The sequence below is a fragment of the Anabrus simplex genome, chromosome 4 (genome assembly GCF_040414725.1).
Source record: "Anabrus simplex isolate iqAnaSimp1 chromosome 4, ASM4041472v1, whole genome shotgun sequence".
Lineage (NCBI taxonomy): Eukaryota > Metazoa > Arthropoda > Insecta > Orthoptera > Tettigoniidae > Anabrus > Anabrus simplex.
Genome location: NC_090268.1, coordinates 58,162,646 through 58,183,988, shown reverse-complemented (window position 1 = coordinate 58,183,988; position 21,343 = coordinate 58,162,646). Strand labels below are relative to the sequence as shown.

At 37.9% G+C, this 21,343-nt stretch overlaps 1 protein-coding gene across 1 annotated transcript in view; it reads right to left on the bottom strand.

The window, feature by feature from the left end:
• Positions 1-18,149, bottom strand: part of ClpP (Caseinolytic protease proteolytic subunit) — a 70,614-nt gene extending 52,465 nt beyond the window's left edge. The window contains exon 1 of the mRNA XM_067146203.2: positions 18,007-18,149. Coding sequence (XP_067002304.2) covers positions 18,007-18,051 — 45 coding nt within the window. The 5' untranslated portion in view covers positions 18,052-18,149. The remainder of the gene's footprint in view (positions 1-18,006) is intronic.
• Positions 18,150-21,343: the final 3,194 nt, after the last annotated feature.

Below are 21,343 nucleotides of genomic sequence, written 5' to 3'. Positions count from 1 at the left end.
GTCCTCAATACGGTTCTATTATGAGATTAATTACATGTAACTTAGTCTGTATGCGCAGCGGTTGGGTGACTTGCCGCAATTTTGATGCGTGGACCTTGATAGGAGGGTTGGTCTTTAGTAAACATACACCATGGCCCAGCTGCTTATCGACCTCGATGGGACCAACTCACTTAGGTGTGAGACCTGCGTAAAACCCTCCGATCTTATTACTGACTGGGTGGTTACATTGCAGTACTTGTTGGCGTAGTAGGAAGATCTGGGTCTCTTCGACATCTTGAGCCTTGGCCTGGGTAAGGGATCCCTTCTCGGCCAATGCTTGTTTCTCCTTGATGTCCTGCTGCTGCTTATGCTGCCACCCATAAGTGGGTGGTGGACGAATCTCCCAATCCCTGGTGCCGTGATGTCCCCGTGAAAATTGGCGATCTTATGAATATTCTAACAAGTGGAAAGCAAAAATTTTATTGTCTGCTTGAAGCTGCAACACATCACTTGGGAACTTGTGGCGAGCCGTGAACGAGTTTTTTTTGTCGTTCAGAGGGGTGCGATACGTCACCGGCAGGACTGTGTCAAGGTTATAGCTAACCACGTGACTACCTTCGCACGCGCGACTCAGCTTGTTTCTAGAATAGTCTGCGCAAATTAAAGGTGATCATCAGCCAATTACCGTACTCGCTGAAGAACACGCCTCCCTGGGCTAATTATTATATAAGGCCTTGCTTCGAGTGAATCGCTCTCTTCTTAATGCTTAATGCTCTTCGCTTTACGCTCTTCTTAATGCTTGTTCGCTGCGTGAGACATCACATCATCGGACCACGTGGAAGGAGAAATTTCAAGACAAGTCGACGCCCGTTCTACCAGAATTTAGTCTGATAATTAGTGAATTCTGTGGAATAAAAAAACGTCTAGGAGCCAAGTTAAGTGTGACAGTGTAGACGAGCTGTTTATATTCTGCGTGTGCTTGTTCAAAATACTTAATTTTGTCATCTCAGTTACAGCTTGTGACCAGCAATCAACGAAGACGTCTTGGAATTGAAGATCTCAAGATGAAGAATTCCGCAACTACCAACATCATTTCATCGAGGGACATCCATCGCAGAGCCTCCATGGAGCTGTAAAAATGTAAGGCGTCTCTGGTAATGGGAAGAAGACTGGCCGGAGTATGCTGAAATAACTGACTGTCGACGGGAATCGAACTCTACAAAAACTTGAGTACCTTTTTAATTTAACTTATCTGTCCTATCTTCTGTACAACTAGAGATCTTTCTTCTTAAGTCGTAGATCTATCAGTTTGCTGTAGTTAAAAATATTTCATTTTCCTACTTCTTAAGGTGTCATGGTAGACTAGGTACGTGTGAATGAGATTTTTGGAATCTATTAGAGTAGACGTAGGTTGTCTTTGACTGACTTCCCATACTTAAGGAGCTTAAGTTTAATAATCACTGACCACACGATAAATCTACTTTATTTGTAATATTGAAAGTTACCGGACGGAAAATTTGCGTGTACATTTTGAGTGAATAGGGTCGAACCTAGTGTCTTTTAAAATCACTTGTTGTCTTTTATGATGAAGTCATCTAATTTTACGACATTCCAGGAGAATCAGTAGATGTAATAATCACTTAAATAATAATAATATTGATTAAAGATCGGGTAAAACAGAAGTAAACGCTCGTGAGCCATAAAACTACTGTAGAATTCCTAAATGTGAGATAGAATGTGCTCTGTTCATGAAGGGTCTGGAATATGGCCTATCCTGAGGGATATTTGTTGCATAATTGTGTAAATGATGAATTAGTGGTGATATTGATTTATTCTTGTGTATTTGGAGCGCAAGATAGATTATAATTAGTGGAGCACGTGTTTGTGAGTGTATTTCACAGGTAGGAAGTAAAAATAATGCGAGTAAGGCTCACGCTTGCGGTAAATTCAACTTGTAGCCCACATGATGGTAGTGCTTATGGATTTTACTAGAATCTTCCATTATAATCTCATGAATTAGATGAACTTGCACTGATATGTGAAATGTATTTCTATCAAGTGATACTCATGACTTCGATCACTAGCCACCATTAATGTAAGAGAATTTCTGTACACGAATTATTTTGCGAGACATTACGCGTCCCGACCATTGATAAAAATCATAACTAAAATTGCCAAGTCAGGATTCGTTGTAAATAGTGTACATAAAACGTGTTTCCCTAGTGTAAATGTGTGTGTAAATGTGTATATTTCTCTTGTGCCATGTTTATTTCATTTAATTCTGATCTGGTCGCGCACTCGCCGTGACGCGGATCACATTCATCGTTGTGTGTTGCCTTAAGAAATAATTTCATGCCCTTAAGGGAAAGTTTAATTAAATTAAGTCAAGGAAGACTAGGAAGGAATTTAATTTTTTATTTGCGAGATTTAAAAGGAAAGATCATCTCGTTACTTTGTAAAGGCACTCGATTTGTAACAAAATTTATTTAACTAGCTCACACGTTGGTAATGTAAATTTCTAAAAATCTGAAGTACTTTAAGATTAATTTGAACAGAAATGAAATGCAAAGATTAAAGGTAGAGATTGTGTCAGCCGCATGATTGCTTTGAAACATTGTAAAAATGAGTCATTAATAATTAATCAAAAATCATTACTCTGAAATACTAATGATGAATATTAGATAAATGATGCGGTGGAGAATTAGTAAGAACACAATCGTGTTACAATGAAACAGGTTAATTGAATAATAATAATAATAATAATAATCGAGACGATAATAATTAATTAATTTGAGAATTTTAGAAACAGTTTTTCTTTGCTACTGAAGTTCATGTTAGCGTCATTAACCATTATTAAATATTGTAAATGACTAATTCAGTTGTGTACATAGTAAATGCCACGTGTTGAGGCAACTTTAAATTGGTGAAACTTTGAACACATGTTTGTTTAGTTCTTTCAGTTAAATGTTTGGTTTAACAAGGCAAGTGGCCTAATTACTTCTTTGGTTTCATTTACAGCACAGTAGAGCTGGAGATATGAACACGAGTCACTATAGATCGAGGAGGAAACCCGATATTATGAAAGCTCTGTTATGTAAAAAGGAAATATTAGCAAGAATATTTTGTTGTTTAATTGCTTATGTGAATAAATGTCAGAGTGTTGTTTTAATATTTCTTTTTATCCTGCTTGGTCATCAATCCTTACAACCCTTAAATGCCTCTAGAAAGTGATAGCCAACGATCGAACGGTCCACCTTGGGACTCATCGCTCGATGGCTGGGCTTAGCTCGGGAAAAATGGGGGCATTTAAGATGGCTTAATCCAAGCGTGGGGCTCGAGATTGGCTTATCCAAGCTCGAAAATGATCTTGTGCTGTCCAGTGTTTATGACATTGACAAGATCAGATGACCAATTAAATTAGGCTGACTCTGACACATTTATTCGCCCAAATTCTTGTGGCTAACATAAGCACATGTTAAATGTAACTTGTATGAATATTGTTAAAACCAAATTCTTGCTGGTAATTAGAGATTTGAATTTGCTGCGATGATAATTAATTAAAGTTAGACTCATAATTGCGACCGATATTGGTGAAAATTTGGAACTTTCATGATATCGACAAATCGGTGCCTTTACAAATTTGATGGAGTTCGATTCCCAATATTTCAGTAGTCCGGTTAGAATCCTTCCAATACCAGAATAGCCATTTAATGAATAATTGTAACCATGGACGACTTAAGGCAGATGTTGTTGGCTATGGAGGAGAGGATTAATGCCAACTTGAACATTAGTCAAGCTAACTTAGAGAAAAAACTTAATGAAAATCAGGCTCACTTAGAGGAAAAACTTAATGAAAATCAGGCCAACCTAGAGAAAAACTTAGAGAAAGGACTCTTTGAACTCAATAATAGCCAGGTGAACTTAGAAAAAAATTTAGAGAGAAAACTTAGTGACACTCAGGTACACTTAGAAAAAGGACTTAGTGATCTCAGTGACGCACAAATAAACCTCGAAAAATCTCTCGGGGAAGCTATTGAAGAAAAGTTGACGGACATTAAAAACCAAACTGAAGAAGGTTTAGGAAAAATATGTTCGGACATTAAACTTTTTAACGGCAAGCTAGCCTCAATGCAGAGCGAGCTCGTAATAGTCAAGAATGATTTCGCTACTATGAAAAAGGAGGTAAACGAAAACATTGCCAAGTCTATGGCGGGCATGTCCAATGAATTCAGTGAACGACTGGCAAACGTTCAGCAGGACATATTAACTGGAATCGACAAATACAAGGGCGAAGTTGAACAATCATTCCTGAATATTGAGGAGACCAGCTGTGTCCGAGCCTACGAGCAAATTTTATGCTAAATTTGCACCCTTGTTTGTGGGACCCTACAAGATCATTAAAGTCTTTGGCAACAACTCCTATAAAATACAAAGTTTGGATAAATCCTACGAAGCTGTCCACAATGCCGCTAATTTAAGACTCTACCGAACACCTACACCACCAGCTGACACCGTGTAACCGTCTGTTAAAAGGGAAAAAATAAGTTACTGAAGATAGAAATAAAACTTGAGAAACACCCTGTATGGAGAGACTAGGCTACTGGATGCCAGGAGCGGAACGAAGAACTCCGAGTCTCACGCCTATCGCGAGCTCAACTAAGTTACTACCAGGTGATTCAACAACCAATTTTCCGGAACAATAGTAATGGACACTGTTATGTAATAATTTCATCTACAAACGAAATTATATTCCAACCAAGGGAGAGATGTCCCCGTGAAAATTGGCGATCTTATGAATATTCTAACAAGTGGAAAGCAAAAATTTTATTGTCTGCTTGAAGCTGCAACACATCACTTGGGAACTTGTGGCGAGCCGTGAACGAGTTTTTTTTGTCGTTCAGAGGGGTGCGATACGTCACCGGCAGGACTGTGTCAAGGTTATAGCTAACCACGTGACTACCTTCGCACGCGCGACTCAGCTTGTTTCTAGAATAGTCTGCGCAAATTAAAGGTGATCATCAGCCAATTACCGTACTCGCTGAAGAACACGCCTCCCTGGGCTAATTATTATATAAGGCCTTGCTTCGAGTGAATCGCTCTCTTCTTAATGCTTAATGCTCTTCGCTTTACGCTCTTCTTAATGCTTGTTCGCTGCGTGAGACATCACATCATCGGACCACGTGGAAGGAGAAATTTCAAGACAAGTCGACGCCCGTTCTACCAGAATTTAGTCTGATAATTAGTGAATTCTGTGGAATAAAAAAACGTCTAGGAGCCAAGTTAAGTGTGACAGTGTAGACGAGCTGTTTATATTCTGCGTGTGCTTGTTCAAAATACTTAATTTTGTCATCTCAGTTACAGCTTGTGACCAGCAATCAACGAAGACGTCTTGGAATTGAAGATCTCAAGATGAAGAATTCCGCAACTACCAACATCATTTCATCGAGGGACATCCATCGCAGAGCCTCCATGGAGCTGTAAAAATGTAAGGCGTCTCTGGTAATGGGAAGAAGACTGGCCGGAGTATGCTGAAATAACTGACTGTCGACGGGAATCGAACTCTACAAAAACTTGAGTACCTTTTTAATTTAACTTATCTGTCCTATCTTCTGTACAACTAGAGATCTTTCTTCTTAAGTCGTAGATCTATCAGTTTGCTGTAGTTAAAAATATTTCATTTTCCTACTTCTTAAGGTGTCATGGTAGACTAGGTACGTGTGAATGAGATTTTTGGAATCTATTAGAGTAGACGTAGGTTGTCTTTGACTGACTTCCCATACTTAAGGAGCTTAAGTTTAATAATCACTGACCACACGATAAATCTACTTTATTTGTAATATTGAAAGTTACCGGACGGAAAATTTGCGTGTACATTTTGAGTGAATAGGGTCGAACCTAGTGTCTTTTAAAATCACTTGTTGTCTTTTATGATGAAGTCATCTAATTTTACGACATTCCAGGAGAATCAGTAGATGTAATAATCACTTAAATAATAATAATATTGATTAAAGATCGGGTAAAACAGAAGTAAACGCTCGTGAGCCATAAAACTACTGTAGAATTCCTAAATGTGAGATAGAATGTGCTCTGTTCATGAAGGGTCTGGAATATGGCCTATCCTGAGGGATATTTGTTGCATAATTGTGTAAATGATGAATTAGTGGTGATATTGATTTATTCTTGTGTATTTGGAGCGCAAGATAGATTATAATTAGTGGAGCACGTGTTTGTGAGTGTATTTCACAGGTAGGAAGTAAAAATAATGCGAGTAAGGCTCACGCTTGCGGTAAATTCAACTTGTAGCCCACATGATGGTAGTGCTTATGGATTTTACTAGAATCTTCCATTATAATCTCATGAATTAGATGAACTTGCACTGATATGTGAAATGTATTTCTATCAAGTGATACTCATGACTTCGATCACTAGCCACCATTAATGTAAGAGAATTTCTGTACACGAATTATTTTGCGAGACATTACGCGTCCCGACCATTGATAAAAATCATAACTAAAATTGCCAAGTCAGGATTCGTTGTAAATAGTGTACATAAAACGTGTTTCCCTAGTGTAAATGTGTGTGTAAATGTGTATATTTCTCTTGTGCCATGTTTATTTCATTTAATTCTGATCTGGTCGCGCACTCGCCGTGACGCGGATCACATTCATCGTTGTGTGTTGCCTTAAGAAATAATTTCATGCCCTTAAGGGAAAGTTTAATTAAATTAAGTCAAGGAAGACTAGGAAGGAATTTAATTTTTTATTTGCGAGATTTAAAAGGAAAGATCATCTCGTTACTTTGTAAAGGCACTCGATTTGTAACAAAATTTATTTAACTAGCTCACACGTTGGTAATGTAAATTTCTAAAAATCTGAAGTACTTTAAGATTAATTTGAACAGAAATGAAATGCAAAGATTAAAGGTAGAGATTGTGTCAGCCGCATGATTGCTTTGAAACATTGTAAAAATGAGTCATTAATAATTAATCAAAAATCATTACTCTGAAATACTAATGATGAATATTAGATAAATGATGCGGTGGAGAATTAGTAAGAACACAATCGTGTTACAATGAAACAGGTTAATTGAATAATAATAATAATAATAATAATCGAGACGATAATAATTAATTAATTTGAGAATTTTAGAAACAGTTTTTCTTTGCTACTGAAGTTCATGTTAGCGTCATTAACCATTATTAAATATTGTAAATGACTAATTCAGTTGTGTACATAGTAAATGCCACGTGTTGAGGCAACTTTAAATTGGTGAAACTTTGAACACATGTTTGTTTAGTTCTTTCAGTTAAATGTTTGGTTTAACAAGGCAAGTGGCCTAATTACTTCTTTGGTTTCATTTACAGCACAGTAGAGCTGGAGATATGAACACGAGTCACTATAGATCGAGGAGGAAACCCGATATTATGAAAGCTCTGTTATGTAAAAAGGAAATATTAGCAAGAATATTTTGTTGTTTAATTGCTTATGTGAATAAATGTCAGAGTGTTGTTTTAATATTTCTTTTTATCCTGCTTGGTCATCAATCCTTACAACCCTTAAATGCCTCTAGAAAGTGATAGCCAACGATCGAACGGTCCACCTTGGGACTCATCGCTCGATGGCTGGGCTTAGCTCGGGAAAAATGGGGGCAGTATAGCTGTAAACCAAGGAACAGCTCCGCTGGGGAATAGCCAGAGACACGGTTGATGCATCGTCACAGGGCAAAGAGTGACTGCGGTATCTGATGGTCGCCATAGTCGATGTTCTTTGTCTATTAGGTGGACTCGTAGCATCCTTTTTAGCTCCTGGTTCCATTGTTCCATTGGATTGGCCCTTGGGTTGTAGACAGAGGTGGTCCAGGGTTCCACACCCCATTCAGTCATAATTTGTTGCCACTTCCTTGACGTGAACTGACTCCCATTGTCTGATGGAATGCACCAAGGACCCGGGAGCACGAGGTTGCTTGGAGAACCATTCTAGAAGGTGATTTGGAAGATGACAATTTACAGCACCAAGGTGATATAAGTACAACATGCCATAAGATTGAATAAACTTTCTTTTAAAGGGATTTTTTTCCTTGTAGATAGGGCCTCTCCTCTTGTACCAAGCCCTAGCTAAAATACCTAGAATTTGCCCCGAGAACTTCTATTTCACGCTTCTTAAATTATCACTTGAGTCGGGCTATCTTTTACTGGTACAATACACAGTCGATACTTCTCATTCTTCTTCGGTAGGACGATAGGTGAAGCCCAACAGGATGTAGATGGCTTGATGAGACCTTGCCCTTCCATCTCTTGAATCTTCTGAATGACGAAGTTTGGCTTATCCGGATTGATTGGATATGGGCATTGCTTGATGGGTGAGGAAGTGCTGCATTCAATGGTGTGCGTTACAGTAGTAGTCCCGTCCTATTTTATTGGTGACAACTTCTGGAAAGTCCTTTAAGGCGTGTCTCAGCTCCTCTTCTTCACTTGGTTGCAGATTTTGCGAGTTTGTCTTGAAGTTGTTTTACAGGCATATTTCCCAGTATCACTTTCATTTTATTCTGATTTCCACTTACACGCTTATTTACTACCAAATTTTATTCTGACGTCCTCTCATACTCGCCACTTGTCGTATTCACAAAGATGCACACATGAGATGCTGTCAGTTGTGTACACTGTTTTATTTACAAATTATACACACATTAATATTTGCATATCAAATGAACCACCATCCTGAACTCAATCGACTGCCACATTAGCATGTCAACTAACTACGGAACACTTGGTACAGTACCAACCCAACATAACCACTTCAACGGCAAAACCACAACATGAGTTCACATACTTAACTCGACTAACGTCTCTCACTAACAACTCAACTTAACAACCCAAAACCTGTCCCTTTATGTACTTAGCCTGGCCAGGTTTCCAGAAAAGTATGACACAACATGCTTTCTCATATCTTCTCAAGCCTCCAATAACCTATGTACAAATGAATAGAACATTACCTAAAACTCGAGTGACAAAGGTGCGTTGTTTTAGACTCTTACCTTCTGTTGCACAACGTTACATCGGGTTTATACATCATATTTACAGGTAATAATAAATTATACACTATTAATTAAATGTTCTTACATTAAATAAAGTCGTATTAATAAATATACAGCAGAAGCAGTAGCGGTGATTGGGAATTAGAAGTAGAGGGACAAAAAAAATTACAGACAACGAAAACTACCTGGTTTGTGTATATAGCGAGGGAGGGAGGGGTTTATACATCAAAACAAAAGAAAAAATGCTACAAAATGGTAAGTTTTTTATGTTCTCTGAGTGAATTTCAATACAGAGTTAAAGGTTGACAGTTTATGAACTTAAGTGTGGTAACAATAGTTTTTTTAAAATTCAATACTATACAATAAAACTTTTACCAAAGGAATAATATTACACATTTATTACAATTAGAAAGAAGTGTGGTGTGATTATAAAAATCATTCAGTATTTGATTGCACAGTAAGAAACCAGCAGACACTAAAGAGACTGCCAGACTGACGAATGCAGGCGGCAAGCAGCTGAATCATACCTTAATGTCCATAAACTTGACAACAAAATATGCCCTCGTTACCCTTCCTCACAGCACATGTGAAGTCTCCACTACTTGCTGTGGTGCCGTACAAATCGGTTAGCCGCGACGAACAACATTTTTTACGTATTTCCACTAATAATTAAAGAAAATAGTTAGCTGATAAGACAACACAGCTTGTACTAATTGCTTATTTTAATTGTACCGGGCAGTACACCTCTACGACGCAAGTTCAAATCTTGCGCCAATTCAAACTCCTCTACAGGAGAAGCTCTGAACTTTAAAAAAGGAATCAATTCTTCTGGTTATCAGAAGATGTCACTGTGTGTTTTTGATTTGCTTTTATTTTTCAGTGAACAAGAAGTGTGGACATTCTCTAACAGATGTCTCTACTAAAAAACTATGGTAATGCACTCTGGTGCAATGGAAAGAACTCTCTGGAAGAAATTTTTTATTCATAAGTTTTGTCTTTACTAAATTTTGTTCTGTCATTTGTGGGTTGGCAATATTAATCCTTTCTTTCTGCCTGTTTTGAATGTAGCCAATCAGGAATTTCTGTAATTAATTTCCCACCAATAAGGTGTTTCTTCCTCGAGTTGCATGTAGTTTTTGCTGTCAACCAATAAATATTGAGTGGGTGTGTCTACTCATTCCTGAAAGGTCTCGAATTTTCCACGAGGGTATAAAAACTGCTGGTTTTCTGGTCTCCTGGCCACTTCAGTAACATCTAGCTAAGTGTGTGAATATGTAGCAGGGGGCGGGAAGCGCCCCGTTCTTCAGGCAGCAGCTCTTCAACAAGGTAATGGCCTTTTAACATCTTTATTTCTTGCTAGCTCAGCAGTTTAACTTTCGGGGAAGGTTCGAAACCTTTAATATGTAACCTACCACTTTAAAATGTAAATTCCTCTTCTGTCTATGTAAAAGCTACAAATCTCTTCAACTGTAAAGCGGGGATAGAGAGTGCTTTACCCTCTCGAGCTCCCCTTCATTTTGAAATTGAGGTGACTACGTTTTCATAACCGCTTCTACGCTTCCTTAATGTGTTAAGTTTCCTCATACGAGTCACCTCCATAGATTGGGATTAGCCCCTGTATTATCGGCCTAGTGCCTCTTAGATTTTAACATGTGTATTTAGGAGTGCAAGTTCTCGCCTCAATTCCCTTTGTATTTAGGGCCGTTTAAATTAATCTATTATTTTTCATTTTAGGCCCAGTAGAATGGGTACAAGTTGCCCCTGTTTATTTATAAGTATGCCTTAAGGGCAGTTGAGTGTAAAGTTTGCTTATGGCCTCCTGATAGGCTTGAACTATTGAGAGCGGGTCTGCTCTTTCCTAAATTTGATCTCTGTGTGCCTCTAGGAGGCTTAACATTGTAATTAGGAGCAAGTGCTCCTTGGTATGATGGGGGTTTCTGCCCCTTAGTTCAATTTTGTACCTTGGTAAAGTTGGGCTAATAGCTCAAGGATTGTGACTGTGGGGCTCGTAGCCCAGAATTTGTAAAGACCCCTGAACTTGTGCTTTCTTTTGTAAAGTTGCATTGTACCTGATTTTCTTTTGTTATTTCACCTAGTGAAAATTGGTAAATGTTGTTATCTGTTGAAAATATAACCTTTATTTAAATTTTAAATTCATCTTTAAGACTTGTAGTTAGACCCATTCAAGCCCGCACCTTCTTTCACCTCTGCCTTCCACGGATAACTCCGTACCATTAATAATTCCTATAATTCCTAGTTTCAGATGGATAAAATGGAAAAAGAATTATTTTCTCCACAAAGTGGGTGGGGGTGGCTGCCCACCCCTAATCGCCGCTACTGAGCAGAAGTATCCTGACATAACCACACATGTTCTGTTACACAAGATAGATCATACAACACATCAATAATAAATGATAGGACATTGATTTATACCAAGTAAAGTCCGTACTGACAACCTGTCGTACATAACTACATAGATAATAACAATAATAATAATACCACCACCTACTAATCAAGCTCGATATTTTCACTATTTACCCATGGGTTTAGAGAATTGTTCCCAAGTTATACTAGTCCATTACACACTTTCATCAGTGTAAACCTATCTTTTAATACAATGCCTCAAACAAACTTGCACGTTGGTGGCCTAATCAGTGCCTCCCGACCAGCGAGGGGCCCAGTGATCATTCAGCCAGACTTGACTTGTGGTAAGCTGGCCAGTTCCTCTTTTGAACTCCTCAAGGCAATAGCACTTGGGCTGGTTACTATGCCTAATGTTGTTTAACTTCAGAGATACAATGGGATCCAGTGTTTCAACATTTCCACTCTTTGGGTTTACTCCACTAAAAATGTGAATTCCAAAGAAATAAAAAGCCATGAGACAAAAGCCACCTAGGCCTTGACATCTAACACGGTCAGGGTCAAGAGAGAATAAAAGTTTATCAAAAAAGATTTAACAAGAAAGATAAAACAGAGGAGAAATATTAAATGGAAATATTAACATACTGTACCTAAGTAAAGGTCTGAAGATGGTTTTCCATGGTCTCCCATTTTCACACCAAGCAAATGCTGGGGCTGTCCCTAAATTATAGCCACAGCAGCTTCCTTCCTACTCCTAGCCCTTTTCTATCACATCATCGCAATAAGACCTATCTGTATCTATTAAAGAAACTATTTTAAAATAGTTTTATGTTGAGTCCACCTTGTCAATACACCTTATAATGATAGAAAATTATTTATTTTATCATACATGTTCCAGGAAAATAATCCATTCCCTTCATCAGTGATGTCAGTTCAAGGAATAAAACAATATAACACTATCTTTTATTTTTTCTTTACAATTTACTTTTTGCTAGTGGCTTTACATCGCACCAACACAGATAGGTCTTATGGTGACGATGGAATAGGAAAGGTCTAGGAGTTGGAAGGAAGCGGCCGTGGCCTTAATTAAGGTACAGCCCCAGCATTTACCTGGTGTGAAAATGGGAAACCACGGAAAACCATCTTCAGGGATGCTGACAGTGGGATTCGAACCCACTATCTCCCGGATGCAAGCTCACAGCCACGTGCCTCTAACCGCTCGGCCAACTCGCCCGGTCTTTACAATTTAAAGAAGTATTGTATCCTAATACACATATCAATGAATAAAGAAACTAATGAAATATTATGAAAATGATAATTTCAAAAATTTAATATTTTGTTGAATTGAATGAGATTACCGGTACCTAAATAAATTTAAGATCTTCAAGTTTTTCTTCTTTTTCTTCCTTAAATGATCAAACGTTAGTTTATACAATGGGTTCTCTTCTGTACTTCTTTCATTTAAATTTGATTCAAAGTCATTATTTGTGCAGGATAAATTTTTAAACTTTCTAAGACATTCATGAATTTTCCATTTTTGGCCGAATATGTTAACTCCATGTCATTAGAAATGTCTGTAAATTTATGATTCTTTTCAACAATATGGATCACCTGGAGACTAACAAGATAATCAATAAAATCACTGGTTTACAGCTCTGGCTAAGATACATCGATGACACATTTGCTATCATCGACACACACCATAATAATAGTGATAACATATTAACGACCCTTAATGACCTTGACTGCAATATCAGGTTTACTAAGGAAGACGAAATCAACAAGTCTTTAAACTTCCTGGACCTAAACTTGACCAGAGCCAACGATAATTTCATTTTTCACATTTACAGAAAGCCCTCTGCTGCTCCTCTGACAATAAAGAATGAGTCTATACATCCTCAATCTCATAAACAAGCAATTTTCTACAGGAGCTTTCATAAAATGTCAATCTCAAAGTTCCTATCATCATGATTTTGAATAATTCCATCAAAACATAACCAAAAGCCACATAGAAGAACAACATGCAAAGCTCTTTTTATTGTTCTGTTTTAATTATAAAAATACATTTACTGCAACCAAATAGCCATACAAAGAGTATAGATAAACGTTTTAATATTTATCTCGTATGATTGTTTTTATCTTTTGTTTTTAAGACTGAAGAAGGCCAAACAGGGCCGAAACAGGTACTTTTTCAAATTAGGGTTTTAAGTTTATTTACGGCATGCAGTGTACTAACTAAAGTGGAATGTTTTAACTGTATAATTTCTTGTAATATCCTACAGTCAGTACAGAACAACCTAAACATGAGATTCTTGAATTGCAATGAGTAAGTACAGTTGCTCAGGAAAAGAACAAGCGCAAGGTGTTGTATAAGTTCCCTGCAGGAACACTTTCCTCACAAACCACTGAACATATACTGTATATATAATATTTGTTGTGGGCACCCTCAGTGTTTGTAGCAACATGGGAAGTGAATTATGTATTTTATTTTTACAATTTGCTTTATGTTGCACAGACATAGTTACGTCTGATAGTGACGGTGTGATAAGAAAGGGCTAGGAGTGAGAAGGAAGTGATTGCAGCCTTAATTAAGGTACAGCACTAGAATTTTCCCGGTGTGAAAATGGGAAACCATACAAAACCATCTTCAGGGCTGCAGACAGTGGTTCAAACCCACTATCTCTTGAATGCAAGCTATTATCAGAATTATATAAACATGAAAATCAAGCCTGATAATATATTAAATGTGAGGAACATACAATACCAATCGTTCACTTTTTTCTTTTTTTGAGCAACTATACATTTTGTTATGGCTTTGCTGGCAAGACCTAGTGTTCTCAGTGCACTATGCCTTCTGGTATGGGCTAGAGCTATTCTGATACTTCCATTAACCTGTTTCAGTCTCATCGTTGGCTTTCACAACATGAAACTGACCACGGTATGAGTGATGCTAGTAATGCCATTCCTTATGCAGCCAGTCCCTGTTATGGACGGTGTGAAAATATTGCTCATAGGGTCAGTTGGTGGGTTCATTTTAGTGGGCTTGGCAGACTGATATGTATTAGCAACTTCTGGCTCAGTGAGGAAAGCAACGGAAAACTACCTCACTTCTCATATCCCCAGTATGCCTCTTCGGTGACACCTTGGCCACCTATGACAGCTGATAGTGGAACTGTTGAGGATCAAATCAGCCTCCAGGCTGAGCACTTAACATACATACATACATACATACATACATACATACATACATACATACATACATTCATTTTGTTACTTTCAGTAAAAGTCATAAAGTCTAGCTATGTTAGCCTAAAGCAAATAGGCTAATTATAATCTACAATTGCAATGGGTTAAAATCAATAACGGATGTAGGAGAAGCTTCATAGCAAACGTTATTGTTATTCTGTAAATGTTTTGTGATATCTATGCAGGAAGAGAGAGAAGTGAGGACTTCACTGAGATAAGTTAGGAATTGGCATTCTATGCTAGAGTGGAGAAAAGTCAGGTCTTCATTAAAATAAGCGCCAAATTTCAAGTTTTTAAGGAACATCATCAGCGGCTTAATCGTACAACTATCAAATGAGCCCGACCTGGATATAATTGTTTATGCTGATGATGTAATGCTCATGTTCGGAGGTCCTTCTTATTCTCATATCGTCTCCACGTTTCAGACAGCCCTCAAAATCGTGCGGGACTGGTGGGAGAAACACAAACTTGAAATATCTAAGGAAAAGTCAGGACTAATGCCAATACATATCAGGAAGAAGGTAGAGTATAACAGTCATCCTTCAGTTACAGCTTGGGATCTCCATTTTGTGTCAAAAATGAAGTATTTGGGAGTAATGCTGAACAACAAAATGGACTGGTACCCGCACATGCAATACCTGGACATTAAAATAATGCAAATCCGGAACAACTTAGTCAGATGTTCCAAAGCGACTTGAGGCATGTGGTCTTCTTGGATTTTCTCTCTCTCTTCACCTGGTAGTCCTAGAGTGGAAAGTCTGATTCTACCCAGCGCGTCACATTCAAAAAGTATGTGTTCAGCTGATTCCTCTGCTTCATTGCATTTCCTACATATGTTGTCTTTTATTACTCCAATTCTATGTAGGGGTTTTCTCAGATGGCAGTGTCCTGTCAACAGTCCTACAACCAATCTTATATTTTCTCTGCTGAGTTTCAACAGTTCTTTAGTATGCTTCTTTTTTGGTCCTTTTATCAGTTCCTTTGCAAGCTTGCATTATTCAATACATTAAAGTCATGAGAAATTTTGGGATTTTATCCTTATTAGATGAAATGGGACATGTTTTGCCTCTCTTTGAAGGCAAATTAATTATTTTAATAAGCAGGAATGGTAGTCGAGAAAAACTTGAAGGAAATTTTAATTTGAATAAAAAGGTTATATATAAATTGCTTGGTATTCCAAGCCGAACTATTGCGCATCATCATGGCTATGGAATGGACAGAACTATATAACAGCTGTACTTCAACATAGACTTAAAAGCTGCAATTTTTGCCGTAGCTAATACGAAAACTACCCATCCTACGCCACTCAAATCAGAGACAAAACAAACAAGATTACTCTTCACTGGATTACAGGACACACAGGACTTCAGGGGAACGAGAGATCTGACTCTCTTGCCAAGATTGCTGCCAGCTACAAATCTACAATAGACTACAAATCACCACCTCTAATTCAAGCCAAACAAGTAATAAGTGAATACTATACAATAATTTGTATTAAGTGAATACTATACAATAATTTGGAACTCCATATAGGCCTATACCAGCTCCGAAGATTCCTTCCATACAAAATTATTCTTTCCTAATATACCACACAGACTGTCATCTCTCTGGTCCAACTTTATAATCACCCAGTTTATTACAAATCATGGTCGCTTTAAATCCTATCTCCATGGAATGAACATAATGGATTCACCACTCTGCAGCTGCCCAGAAAAATCTCCACAGATGGCTCGACACCTGTTGACTGAATGCACCACGTACTCAAGAGAACGACCAGCTGACCTACAATCAACACCCCTACCAATGATTGTGAAATACCACTGGAACACTGTCAAAGTAACAGAATTCCTCAAGAAAATCTTCCACTCACTTCAATAATTTATCTATATGTTGTAATCACAACTGTAAATATTCCGTGATATACCTGTAGGTGAAACGCGGATTATAAATATATTAGCTACATAATAATAAAAAATAATAAAAATCATAAATGTTTATAAATTTCTAAATATTTTTGAGTATGATTTGATAGAATCTGATGCTGTTCTTTTAAGAACAAAACATGTCATTCTATTTTAATTAAGTTATTTCTTTCTTCACTTAAAATTCTGTTAATGTAACTTACATTTTCTTTTTCTTTTTCAGGTAGTTTATAAATGTATTTACTGAAAATTAGTTTTGGTAGACTGAAGAACCTATCACTGCACTACTGGAGCAGACTACTATTTGATGTGGTAAAAGTCATTTTTGGACAGGTGGTTTAAGAGTGGTAACATTATATTTTCCTTTAATGATGCTGATCTGTCAGTTACATGTCTAAGGCATCCAGGGAAATACTTTAAATCTAAAATGATTCATACCATTTATGTCTTGTGTATGATTCACATACAATACAGTAACTGAGAAGATTCAAAGCAACCAACTAGGTGAACAATTTCTAATAAGAAGAAAATTTTCCTGTAAGCTCCACTTCCAGTGGAAAAGTTGAAAGTAACTTCTTAACCTGTTCATACTCATTAGGACATATGACTTGGTGCTGCACTAATATTACTACAGAGTATTGGACAATACAGGAATTTGGTGCTATGGATTCATCACCATCAGGAATTGAATAGCTTAAGATTTGTTTTTATTAGCTGATTTAGCTGAAAACCTGACGTAAGTTATAATATCAAACTCTGATGGAATAACGAGGAAAATAACTTGTCTAGAAAATATGGGGCTTCCACTTACTAAGGCATCAAGAACTGTACAGTAGACAGAGTGATTTAAAGGAGGCAAACGGTGAAATGGTTACATCTATTCATGCAAAACTAGAAAGCAACATTCTGTGATGACAAAAAGCAAATCTGTAAGATATCAAGCTGGAATTTTCTCTTGACCAAATTACTTTTTCCAAACGCACCCCTGATGTGGCTACAATGAAAAAGTAGCCTGAAGTTATAAAATCCATCCAGAGCATAATAATAATAATAATAATAATAATAATAATAATAATAATAATAATGAAGAGCTTTATAACGTATCAACAGAACAGGTTCACCGCAAGTTGAAACTTTACCCTGCCTTTTAACAAATTCTAAGAGTGAAACGGTGATATTCTCTGGAAAGGTTTTTCCATACAGAGAACGAAATAAACTAATACAACTCTTCATTATTATAATAAGAAGTCACTTTTCATAAAGATTATTTAAAATAACTTTACTTTACACAAAGTGGACTTTAGTCTGGGAAGTGTCTACATAACCTGTTCGAAGGTGGATAAATGAATGGTAAGTATTCTGGGAAGCACGAAGTGATTCGTGAATATATTTCATCCATATTGGAATTACACTCCTGACAAATATTCTGAAACTTACTTCCTATTAAAAATGACTGAAATCTTACCAAACATCTTATTAACCTTCTGCCTTGACACAATATTTGAACCATGTTAAATGTTGACACTAATTGTTTATTCCAAGACTGTACACCTTATGTTAAACACTCTTTCGTTTTCATTAACCACCACATAGCCTAATGCGGTCTGTTATCAATTTAAAACGTTGTATAATATAAAAGTGTCTCAAATTAAATAAATGTAGTTATTCATAGAAATTCAAGAGAACATATATAATATCAGAAGAAGGATATTTTTGCTCTGTTTTCAACTTGCAGGTTTCAAGCTTAGCTGCAGGTTTGATTTCAAGTGTTGGTACCCATACTACGAATTACGAATGCAGGGAGTCATTTGTTATCCTTCTACCATGGCGGGAAGATAAAAAGATCACGATTGTATGTCTTGGGCCTTGGCATGCTTGCTGGCGTCTTCACTGAAGAAACGAATGGGAAGAGTGAAGAATTCACGAAAATATTATATTTTGATGATATTTTACAGTGAAGTAATCCTGGTAAGAGATGGTTTGAGTTTTATGAAGTAAAATTTAAAACTACTATGTCCTCAACTTACGAAGTTTGTGGCAAGCGTTAGATTCTAGCTGAATGTGCGATTATGTGAACGAATCGTATCCACGAAATTTCACTGTATATTTTGTGCCAAACGGAAGATAATACTTGCGTTTACTCATGTAAAGTGTAAAATATGTGGTAGGCCTAAATTAATAAATACAGTCGTTACTAGAGAAATATCTATACGTACTTAGGGGTTGTAGACAGGACTGCCTTATGTTCTATTCCGCTGCTCGTGTAGTTCCATTCAATTGTGACTAAGCTCCCACTGTGGATCAGTGACATAGTGTCGGTCTCTGGATCACTAGATCGCGAGTAAAAATCCAGCAGAGGTAGCCGGTAGGCGAAAAAAATTAAATAAAAAAGAAATAAAAACCATATGGCACCACATGTCGTAAGATGTCGCTATGATAAAGAACTCTGAGATCCGTATTTCGGTCATCTGGTAGAGTACAATGGAGCGTTCAAATTCACTCGCAACTAAATGGCGTCAAATCAAAAGGCATTTGCCTTCTAGTTAGTATTAACGGAAATGATTGCATAGTTGTAGGCCTACTTCCCGTTAAACAATAATCGTTCTACCATGCTCAATGGCGGGAAGATAAAAAGATCACGATTGTATATCTTGGGCCTTGGCATGCTGGCTTGGCGTCGTCACTGAAGAAACGACTGTTTGTAATGACATATTCCATTCCTTCCAATCTGTCCGCCTTTGAATTAGAAATCTTTACGAATTATGTTATTACCATCTAAAATTTAGACGAAGGCATTTTATATATTATTACATATTCCCCTATATTATGTATTATTGCTGATATTACACAACACTACATATTTGTGCCCCTGTGAGTGGGGGCGGTAGAATAACACCCACTGAATCCCCTGCCTGTCGTAAGAGGCCCTTGACTTGGGACCGTGGGTTGGCTTCTATGGGGCCCTGAGCTGAATCCTGGCGTTGCGTCCACTTACTTGTGCTAGACTCCTCACTTACATCTATCCTATCAGATCTCCCTTGTCGAACTCTTGTTCTTTTCCGACCCCGACAGTACTACAGCATTCGACGCCTAGGAAGTATTATATTTTCACGCCATTCGTGGCCCTTTTCTTTCTTTGTCCTATAACTTCATTTATCGAAGTGTCACACCCGTTCCTTCTTTTCAGCCCCAGGTGCTCTCAACTTGGGAGCCTGGGTTGGTGACCACGGGGCCCGTAGCAGAGTCCTGACATTGCTTCCACTTACTTGTGCTAGGCTCCTCACTTCATCTATCCTATCCGACCTCCCTTGGTCAACTTTTGTTCTTTCTTGAACCCAACGGTATTAGATTGCGAGGCCTCGGGAGTCTAATTTTTACGCCCTTCGCGGACCTTGATTTTCTTTAGCCTATACTTTCAATTTTCGAAGTGTCGGATCCCTTGATTTTTCCCTCTCTGATTGGTGTTATATAAAGGATGGTTGCCTAGTTGTACTTCCTCTTAAAACAATAATCACCACCACCACCACCACGAACATATCTTTCTTTGGCCGATATCATCATTTTTCGAACTATCGGATCCCTTCCATTTTTCTCTCTGATTAATGTTATATAGGAGATGGTCGCATAGTTGTACTTCTTCTTAAAACAATAATCACCAACACCACCACCTTCCATTTTTCCTTTCTGATTAGCGTTAATAGAAGATGGTTGCCTAGTTGTACCGGTACTTCTTTCCCCTGTGGGTTGGGGTGGTAGTACTGTATAACACTAACGGCGACACCTGCCTGTCGCAAGAGGCGACTAAAAGAGGCTCCAAGGGCTCTAAACATGGGAACGTGCGTTGGCGCCCCCGGGGTCATTAGCTGAGTCGTAGCATTGATTTCACTTATGGCTTCTCACTTTCATTTATCCTATCCGACCTTCCTTGGTCAACTGTTGTTCTTTTACGACCCCGACGGTATTAGGTTTGTGAATCCTAGGGCGTCTTTCACTTTCAAGACCTTCATGGCCTTTGTCTTAATTAGGACAATATCTTCACATATCGAAGTGTCGGATTCCTTGATTTTTCTCTCTCTCATAGGTGTTCTGTAGAGGATTGCCTAGTTGTACCTCCCCTTAAAACAATAATCACCACTACCACAACCTTCAACGTAGGTTTGGTGCCATGAACGGCTACCAGCAGTAGAATTGAACTAAATCCATACGAAGTGCCGACCCTAGGTAATTGGGAAAATAAAAATAAGAACCGGAAGTATGTGGATTGGAAATAGTGGACCATATTTATTCCGAATTTTTGTCTATGTTAATTACAAGAATTTACCAACGGCAACTGGCTTATTCTTTAAGCCATGAACATTCCAGTGACTCATAGAGGGTGATCTCACCTGCGGGAATGTGGTTTGTGGAGCACTTGGCTCATCTGAACTTGCGGCCCCGTTCTCTTTCCTATTGTTGCGGTCAACGGTCAACTTCTCACTTGTAAGATGAGATGTAATAAGAGTGTTATTGGCTAAGATCAAAAACGATTTATGGAAACTATGTCCATGCGCTACATACTGTGAATGAGATACAGACCTGTGATATTCAAAGCCGCAAAGTTGATTTATTTTGCAGGTTTTTCTTCATCGTTTCCACCTGTAGGTGGGGGCGGTAGAATATCACACACGGTAATTCCTGCCTGTCGTAAGAGACGACTAAAAGGGGGCCAGGGATTCTCAATTTAGGAGCGTGGGTTGTAAACTAGGGACCGCCTGTGGGTGGGGGGGGGTAGAATAACACCCACGGTATCCCCTGCCTGTCGT